This window comes from Lichenostomus cassidix, unplaced genomic scaffold (genome assembly GCF_008360975.1).
Source record: "Lichenostomus cassidix isolate B80296 unplaced genomic scaffold, HeHo_3.0 HiC_scaffold_39, whole genome shotgun sequence".
Classification (NCBI taxonomy): domain Eukaryota; kingdom Metazoa; phylum Chordata; class Aves; order Passeriformes; family Meliphagidae; genus Lichenostomus; species Lichenostomus cassidix.
Genome location: NW_028147446.1, coordinates 1,890,561 through 1,899,840, shown reverse-complemented (window position 1 = coordinate 1,899,840; position 9,280 = coordinate 1,890,561). Strand labels below are relative to the sequence as shown.

At 42.3% G+C, this 9,280-nt stretch overlaps 1 protein-coding gene across 1 annotated transcript; it reads left to right on the top strand.

Annotated features, from left to right (window-relative positions):
• The first annotated feature begins 1,468 nt into the window (after positions 1-1,468).
• Positions 1,469-5,920, top strand: LOC146422707 (noelin-2). Its single transcript, XM_085045931.1, has 2 exons — positions 1,469-1,571; positions 5,215-5,920. The coding sequence occupies exons 1-2, from the start codon at positions 1,536-1,538 to the stop codon at positions 5,890-5,892; spliced, it is 714 nt and encodes a 237-aa protein (XP_084902057.1). The 5' UTR covers positions 1,469-1,535; the 3' UTR covers positions 5,893-5,920.
• The last annotated feature ends 3,360 nt before the right edge of the window (positions 5,921-9,280 follow it).

Genomic DNA, 9,280 nt, shown 5'->3' with positions numbered 1-9,280 from the left:
AAAATCTCAAAAATCCTGGAAAAAAGCTGGGAAAAATCGGGGCAAAATCCCCAAATCCTGGCTTGAATGCTGGAAAAATCCTGGGAAAAATCGGGGGGAAAATCCCCAAATCCTGGCCTGAATCCTGAAAAAAACCCGCTTGGAATCGGCCCTGAAATCCTGCAAAAATCAGGGGGAAAATCCCGGAAAAGATCCTGGAAAAATCACTGGAAAAATCCCAAAATCCTGGCCTCTTTTCCCCAGTTTTTCTCCCATCCCCATGACCCCAAATCCCAATTTTCCCCCAATTTGCCCACAATTCCCACTGTTTTCCAGGTCTTTTCCCCATCCCCATGATCCCAAATCCCCGATTTCCCCCAATCCCCCTCTAATTCCCTAAATTTTCCCATTTTTTTCCCATTTTTTCCCTAAATTTTCCCATTTTTTTCCCTAAATTTTCCCTAAATTTTCCCATTTTTTTCCCTAAATTTCCCCTAAATTTCCCCTAAATTTCCCCTAAATTTCCCCTAAATTTTCCCTAAATTTCCCCTAAATTTTCCCTAAATTTTCCCTAAATTTTCCCATTTTTCCCCTAAATTTTCCCATTTTTCCCTTAAATTTTCCCATTTTTCCCCTAAATTTCCCCTAAATTTCCCCTAAATTTTCCCAGTTTTTCCCCTAAATTTTCCCAGTTTTTCCCCTAAATTTTCCCAAAATTTCCCCATATTTTCACTAAATTTTCCCATTTTCCCCCCTAAATTTTCCCATTTTTCCTCTAAATTTTCCCATTTTTTCCCTAAATTTTCACTAAATTTCCCCTAAATTCCCCTAAATTTTCCCATTTTTCCCTAAATTTTCCCATTTTTTCCCTAAATTTTCCCAAAATTTTCCCAGTTTTTCCCCTAAATTTTCCCATTTTTTCCCTAAATTTCCCCTAAATTTTCCCATTTTTCCCCTAAATTTCCCCTAAATTTTCCCTAAATTTCCCCTAAATTTCCCCTAAATTTCCCCTAAATTTTCCCTAAATTTCCCCTAAATTTCCCCTAAATTTCCCCTAAATTTCCCCTAAATTTCCCCTAAATTTCCCCTAAATTTCCCCTAAATTTCCCCTAAATTTCCCCTAAATTTCCCCATTTTTTTCCCTAAATTTTCCCTAAATTTTCCCTAAATTTTCCCTAAATTTTCCCTAAATTTTCCCTAAATTTTCCCTAAATTTTCCCCAAAATTTTCCCATTTTTTCCCTAAATTTTCCCTAAATTTTCCCTAAATTTCCCCATTTTTCCCTAAATTTTCCCGTTTTTCCCCTAAATTTTCCCATTTTTCCCTAAATTTTCACGTTTTTCCCTAAATTTTCCCTTTTTTTCCCTAAATTTTCCCGTTTTTTCCCATTTTTTCCCTAAATTTTCCCTTTTTTCCCCTAAATTTTCCCGTTTTTTCCCATTTTTTCCCTAAATTTTCTGTTTTTTCCCGTTTTCCCGTTGCCAGGCTGCGGGAAGCTCACCGGGGTCAGCAATCCCATCACCATCCGCGCCTCGGGATCTCGCTTTGGCTCCTGGATGACAGACACCATGACCCCCAGCGCCGACAGCCGGGTGAGAGACCCCAAAAAACCCCAAAAAAACCCCAAAAACGGGGAGAAAACCACAAAAAACAGGGAGAAAAACCCAAAAAATGGGGAAAAAACAAAGAAAAAAAGGGGAAAAACCCCAAAAATGGGGGGAAAAACGACAAAAACGGACCCCCAGCGCCGACAGCCGGGTGAGAGACCCCAAAAAACCCCCAAAAAACCCCAAAACGGGGAGAAAAACCCAAAAAATGGGGGGAAAACCACAAAAAACAGGGAGAAAAACCCAAAAAATGGGGGAAAAAACAAAGAAAAAAAGGGAAAAAAACCCAAAAATGGGGGGAAACCCACAAAAACAGGGACCCTGAGAGCCTACAGCCAGGTGAGAGACCCCAAAAATCCCCAAAAACGGGGAGAAAAACCCAAAAAATGGGGGGAAAAACCCCCAAAGTGGGAGAAATATCCCAAAAAATGGGGGAAAAAACCCAAAAAGGGGGGAGAAAACCCCTAAAAATGGGGGGGAAAAACCAAAAATGGGAAAAAAAACCCAGACTGGGGGGGGGGCAACCCAAAAAAAGGGGAAAAAACAAAAAAAAAGGGGAAAAAAACCCAAAAAATGGGGAAAAAACCTCAAGAAATGGGGAGAAAAACCCAAAAAAATGGGGAAAATAACTCAAGAAATGGGGAAAAAATCCCCCAAACTGGGGGGGAAAAGACCCAAGAACGGGGAGAAAAACCCAAAAAATAGGGAGAAAACCAAAAAAATGGGGCAAAAGTTCCCCAAAAAATGGGGAGAAAACCCCAAAACGGGGAGAAAAACCCCAAAAATGGGGAAAATAACTCAAGAAATGGGGAAAAAAACCCAAAAATGGGGGGAAAACCACAAAAACAGGGACCCTGAGCACTGACAGCCGGGTGAGAGACCTCAAAAAACCCCAAAAATGGGGAAAAAATCCCAAAAATGGGGGAAAAACCCCCAAAAATGGGGAAAATAACTCAAGAAATGGGGAGAAAAACCCCAAGAAATGGGGGGAAAAAACCCAAAAATGGGGGAAAAAACAAAGAAAAAAAGAGAAAAATCCCAAAAAATGGGGGGGAAAACCCCAAAAGTGGGGAAAAACCAAAAAAAAAAAGGGAAAAAACCCCAAAATGGGGGGAAAACCACAGAAACAGGGACCCCAAGTGCTGACAGCCGGGTGAGAGACCCTAATAATGGGGCCAAAACCCAAAAAATGGGAAAAAAATCCCAAAAACGGGGAGAAAAACGCCAAAAAATGGGGAAAATAACTCAAGAAATGGGGAAAAAAATCCCAAAAATGGGGGGAAAAACCCCAAAAATGGGGAAAATAACTCAAGAAATGGGGGAAAAAAACCCAAAAATGGGGGGAAAACCACAAAAACAGGACCCTGAGCGCCGACAGCCGGGTGAGAGACCCCAAAAAACCCCAAAAAAACCCCAAAACCAGGGAGAAAAACCAAAAAAATGGGGAAAAAAACCTCAAGAAATGGGGAAAAAACAAAGAAAAAAAGGGGAAAAACCCCAAAAATGGGGGGAAAAACGACAAAAACGGACCCCCAGTGCCGACAGCCGGGTGAGAGACCCCAAAAACGGGGAAAAAAACCCCCAAAATAGGGAAAAAAACCTCCAAAATTGGGGAAAAAACCTCAAAAAATGGGGAAAAAACCCCAAAAAAGGGGAAAAAACCCCAAAAATGGGGGAAAACCCCTAAAAATTGGGGGGAAAACCCCTCCTGGGCACCCCAAATCCTGGGATTTGGGATTGATCACCCCAGAAACTCCAGGAAAATCCACGGATTTGGGGCCTGGCTGGGATTTTGGGGGATTTTTGGGGTTTTCTCTGATCTCACTGAGGTTTGGAGCTCATTCTGGAGGGGATTTGATCCCATTTTCACCACCTGAAACCCCATTTTCCACCCCATTTTCCCCTCTTTTTCCCCCTCATTTTTTCCCTTTTTTTCCCCATTTATTCCCTTTTTTCCTGCATTTTTTTCCCTCTTTTTTTCCCCCATTTCCCTCCCATTTCCTCCTGATTTTAACCCCATTTTTATCCCATTTGCCCCCATTTTTCCCTCGTTTTAAACCCATTTTTCCCCATTTCTCCCCATATTTCCCTCCCCAGGTGTGGTACATGGATGGCTACTACATTTTTCCCCATTTTTATCCCATTTTAACCCCATTTCTTTCCATTTTCCCCCGTTTTTATCCCATTTCCCCCCATTTTCCCTCCAATTTTACCCTTTCCTCCCCATATTTCCCACCCCAGGTATGGCACATGGACAGCTACTACATTTTTCTCCATTTTTATCCCATTTTAACCCCATTTCTCCCCATTTTTCCCCATTTTCCCCCCAATTTTTACCCTTTTCCCCCCATGTTTTCCCCATTTTTATCCCATTTGCCCCTCATTTTAACCATGTTTCCCCCCTTTTAATCCCATTTTTCCCCATTTTTCCCCCCAATTTTTACCCTTTCCTCCCCATATTTCCCACCCCAGCTGTGGTACATGGACAGCTACTGCATTTTAACCCCATTTTTATCCCATTTTCCCCCCATTTCTCCCCATTTTTGTCCCATTTTTCCCCAATTTTAACCCATTTCTCCCCATTTCTCCCCATTTTTCAGGTGTGGTACATGGACGGCTAATACATTTCCCCCCATTTCCTCCCATTTTTATCCCATTTTCCCCCCATTTCTCCACATTTTTCCCATTTTCCCCCCAATTTTAACCCTTTCCTCCCCATATTTCCCACCCCAGGTGTGGTACATGGACAGCTACTACATTTTAACCCCATTTTTATCCCATTTTAACCCCATTTCTCCCCATTTTTCCCCATTTTTATCCCATTTCCCCCCATTTTTCCCCATTTTTAACTCCATTTTTCCCCATTTTTTTCCCATTTTTCCCCCCAATTTTAACTCTTTCCTCCCCAGGTATGGTACATGGACGGCTACTACATTTTTCCCCATTTTTATCCCATTTTAATCCCATTTTTCCCCATTTTTCCCCATTTTCCATTTTTACCCTTTTCCCCCATGTTTTCCCCATTTTTATCCCATTTGCCCCTCATTTTAACCATGTTTCCCTTTAATCCCATTTTTCCTCATTTTCCCCCAATTTTAACCCTTTCCTCCCCATTTTCCCCCCAATTTTAACCCTTTCCTCCCCATTTCCCCCCATTTTCAATCCCAATTTTAACCCTTTCCTCCCCCGTTTCCCCAGGTGTGGTACATGGACGGCTACTACATTTTTCCCCGTTTTTATCCCATTTTTATCCCATTTTCCCCCCATTTCTCCCCAATTGTAACCCTTTCCTCCCCATATTTCCCTCCCCAGGTGTGGTACATGGACGGCTACTACATTTTCCCCCATTTTCCCCCCAATTTTAACCCTTTTTTCCCCATTTTCTCCCCAATTTTAACCCTTTCCTCCCCATATTTCCCTCCCCAGGTGTGGTACATGGACGGCTACTACATTTTCCCCCCAATTTTAACCCATTTTAACCCCATTTCTCCCCATTTTTCCCCGTTTTTATCCCATTTTTCCCCATTTTTAACTCCATTTTCCCCATTTTTTTCCCATTTCCCCCCCAATTTTAACCCTTTTCCCCCCATTTCTCCCCAATTTTAACCCTTTCCTCCCCGTCCCCCAGGTGTGGTACATGGACGGCTACTACAAAGGCCGCCGCGTTTTGGAATTCCGCACCCTCTCCGACTTCGTCTCCGGCCAGAACTTCGTCCAGCACCTCCTGCCCCACCCCTGGGCCGGCACTGGCCACGTGGTGTTCAACGGCTCCCTCTACTACAACAAATTCCAGACCAACCTGGCCGTCCGCTACCACTTCCGCTCGCGCAGCGTGCTGGTGCAGCGCAGCCTGCCCGGCGCCGGCTTCAACAACACCTTCCCCTACTCCTGGGGAGGATTCTCCGACATCGACTTCATGGTGGATGAGAGCGGCCTGTGGGTGGTTTACTCCTCCAACCAGAACGCCGGGAACATCGTGCTGAGCCGGCTGGATCCTCACTCCCTGGAGATCCTGCGCAGCTGGGACACGGGTTACCCCAAGCGCAGCGCCGGCGAGTCCTTCCTCATCTGCGGCGTGCTCTACGTCACCAACTCCCACCTGGCCGGCGCCAAGATCTACTTCGCCTACTCCACGAACACTTCCAGCTACGAGTACACCGACATCCCCTTCCACAACCAGTACTCCCACATCTCCATGCTGGACTACAACCCGCGGGAGAGGGTGCTCTACACCTGGAACAACGGCCACCAGGTGCTCTACAACGTCACGCTCTTCCACCTGGTCAGCACCGCCGGCGAGCTCTGACTGACGGAGGTTTTGGGATATTTTGGGGTTTTTTCTGGTTGTGGAGTCGGGATGATGGTGGTTGAGTTGGAAAGTTGAGGTTGCTGCCCTGAAATCTGCCTTATTGCCAGCGGTTTGCCACCTGCGATGTGGTTTTCCCACTTTTTTCCATTTTTTTTCTCCCTTTTTTCCATTTTTTTCTGCATTTTTTCCCCCTTTTTTCCCCCTTTTCCCCCATTTTTTCCCCCCTTTTCCCCCCTTTTTACCCCTTTCCCCCCTTTCTTTTCCCCCTTTCTCCCCCTTTTTTCCCCCTTTTTTCTCCCTTTTTCCCACTTTTTCCCCCTTTTCCCCACCTTTTTCCATTTTTTCTCCCCTTTTCCCTTTCTCCACCTTTTCCCTTTCCCTTTTCCCCTCTTTTTTTCCCCTTTTCCCCTTTTTTCCCCATTTTTACCCCCCTTTTCCCACTTTTTCTGCCTTTTCCTTTTTTCCCTTTTTCCCCCCCCCTTTTTTTCTCTGCCTTTTCCCACTTTTTCCACCTTTTTCCATTTTTCCCCTTTTTCACTTTTCCTTTTTTTCCTTTCCCCCTTTCTTTACCCCTTTTTTCCCCTTTTCCTGCTTATTTTTCCCAGTTTTTCCCCTTTTTTTCCTTTTTTCCCCCTTTTTCCCCTTTTTCCCCTTTTTTTCCCTATTTCACCCAATTTTTCCTCCTTCTTTTCCTCCCTTTCCCCTCTTTTTCTTTCCCCTTTTTTTTCCTCCCATCTCTCCAGTTTTTCCAGAACCCTTTTGGGTTTCTCTGGAATTTTCTGGAGAATTCCCTGGAATTCTCTCGGTTTTTCCAGAATTCTCTCATTTTTTCCGGAATTCTCTCAGTTTTTTCCGGAATTCTCTCATTTTTTCTGGAATCCTTTCGGATTTTTCTGGAATTTTCTGGAGAATTCCCTGGAATTCTCTCGGTTTTTCCGGAATTTTCTCCCCCACGCCGCATGGAGCTGCTCTGCCTTCAGTCCCCAGCTGGCTTTGGTTGGATTTTTCCATAGTTTTTTTGGGAATTTTGGGGCCAAATTCCATCTTCCTTCCGACAGCAAATAAAAGAAATCTCTTCGCTGTTCCCTGTGCTCTGTGATGATTTTTCCCTTTCCTTTTTCCTCCTTTTCCGGGAATTTTTTCCATGAATTTTTTCTTTTCCATGAATTATTTTTTCCATGAATTTTTTCTTTTCCATTAATTTTTCTTTTCCATGAATTTTTTCCATGAATTATTTTTTCCATGAGTTATTATTTTTTCCATTAATTTTTCCATAATTTTTCTTTTCCATTAATTTTTTTCATTAATTTTTTCTTTTCCATGAATTATTTTTTCCATGAATTTTTTCTTTTCCACGAATTTTTTCCATGATTTTTTTCTTTTCCATGAATTATTTTTTCCATGAATTATTTTTTCCATGAATTATTTTTTCCACGAATTTCTATTCCAATTCCTCACTCCTGGATTAGTTTTTCCTGCTGTTTTCTCCCCGTTTTCCTGCTCTTTTCCTCCTTGGGAATTTCGGGATTTTTTGGGATGGAAATTCCAAGGATTCTCTCCCCGGGAAGGGAATTTAGCACTTGGAAGGAGGATTGGGAACAATCTGGGAATGAGGCCAAGGCTGGGCAGGAATCCCACTGCTGGCACTGGGGTGGGATTGGGAATTTCATCGGGAATTTAATGTCCTGCAGGGAATTTAATCGGGAATTTAATTGGGAATTTAATTGGGAATTTAATCGGGAATTTAATGTTCATCAGGGAATTTAATCGGGAATTTAATTGGGATTTTAATCAGGAATTTAATTGGGAATTTAATCGGGAATTTAATGTCCATCAGGGAATTTAATTGGGAATTTAACTGGGAATTTAATTGGGAATTTAATTGGGAATTTAATCGGGAATTTAATGTCCATCAGGGAATTTAATTGGGAATTTAACTGGGAATTTAATTGGGAATTTAATTGGGAATTTAATCGGGAATTTAATGTCCATCAGGGAATTTAATTGGGAATTTAACTGGGAATTTAATTGGGAATTTAATTGGGAATTTAATCGGGAATTTAATCAGGAATTTAATTGGAAATTTCATCGGGAATTTAATTGGGAATTTAATTGGAAGTTTAATCGGGGATTTAATTGGGAATTTAATGTGCTGCAGGGAATTTAATCTGGATTTTAATCGGGAATTTAATTGGGAATTTAATCGGGAATTTAATGTCCATCAGGGAATTTAATTGGGAATTTAATCGGGAATTTAATCGGGAAATTAATGTCCATCAGGGAATTTAATCGGGAATTTAATTGGGAACTTAATTGGGAATTTAATCGGGAATTTAATGTCCATCAGGGAATTTAATTGGGAATTTAATTGGGAATTTAATCGGGAATTTAATGTTCATCAGGGAATTTAATCGGGAATTTAATTGGGATTTTAATCAGGAATTTAATTGGGAATTTAATTGGGAATTTAATGTCCTTCAGGGAATTTAATCGGGAATTTAGTTGGGAATTTAATCGGGAATTTAATCGGGAATTTAATGTCCTGCAGGGAATTTAATTGGGAATTTAATCGGGAATTTAATCAGGAATTTAATCGGGAATTTAATCGGGAATTTAATTGGGAATTTACTGTCCTGCAGGGAATTTATTCGGGATTTTAATCGGGAATTTAATTGGGAATTTAATGTCCTTCAGGGAATTTGATCTGGAATTTAACTGGGAATTTAATCGGGAATTTAATGTCCTGCAGGGAATTTAATTGGGAATTTAATCGGGAATTTAATCGGGAATTTCCCACCTGGAACAGGATTAAATTCCTCCTTTTATTTTCTTTTCTATTCCCTCAAAACTCCCTTTAGGAATTCCGCGATTCTCTCCTGCCCCGGCTGGCTTTGGGATCTCCAAATCCCAAAAAAAATTCCCTCTGGAATTTCCAAATCCAGCCGGGATTCTCTTCCCGAGGATTTTTTTTCCCCAGGAATTTTTATTTTTTTGTTTGTTTGTTTGTTTTTTGGCTGCCGCCGGGAACAGCTTGGGAATGAATCACCTTCCCCCGGCAGGTGCTTAATTAGCAATTAGCGCCTAACGAGGCATTCCCGGAAAAACCTGGTGGGAATGGCAGAAATCCCGGGAATGTCATCCAGGAGAGCCGCGGCGCTCGGAGGGATTTGGGGTAGGAATGGAAAATCGGGAGATTTGTGGGATTAAAATGTGGGAATTCCTGCCCGGGATGGAATTCCCATGGGGCTGGGAATTCCTGGAATATTGGGATCCACCTGGAATATTGGGAATTTTCCCTTTTTATGGATTGGGATGGGGTTGGATCAATTCCCACCCCAAACCATTCGGGAATTCCACGGGAAATACACCTCCGGGTGGCTGGAAA

Excerpts from the sequence above, each read along its gene's own strand:
- LOC146422707 (XM_085045931.1), top strand. The coding sequence starts at position 1,536 with ATGACAGACACCATGACCCCCAGCGCCGACAGCCGG. Across the intron at positions 1,572-5,214 it reads CCCCCAGCGCCGACAGCCGG|GTGTGGTACATGGACGGCTA; the intron begins GTGAGAGACCCC and ends CCCGTCCCCCAG.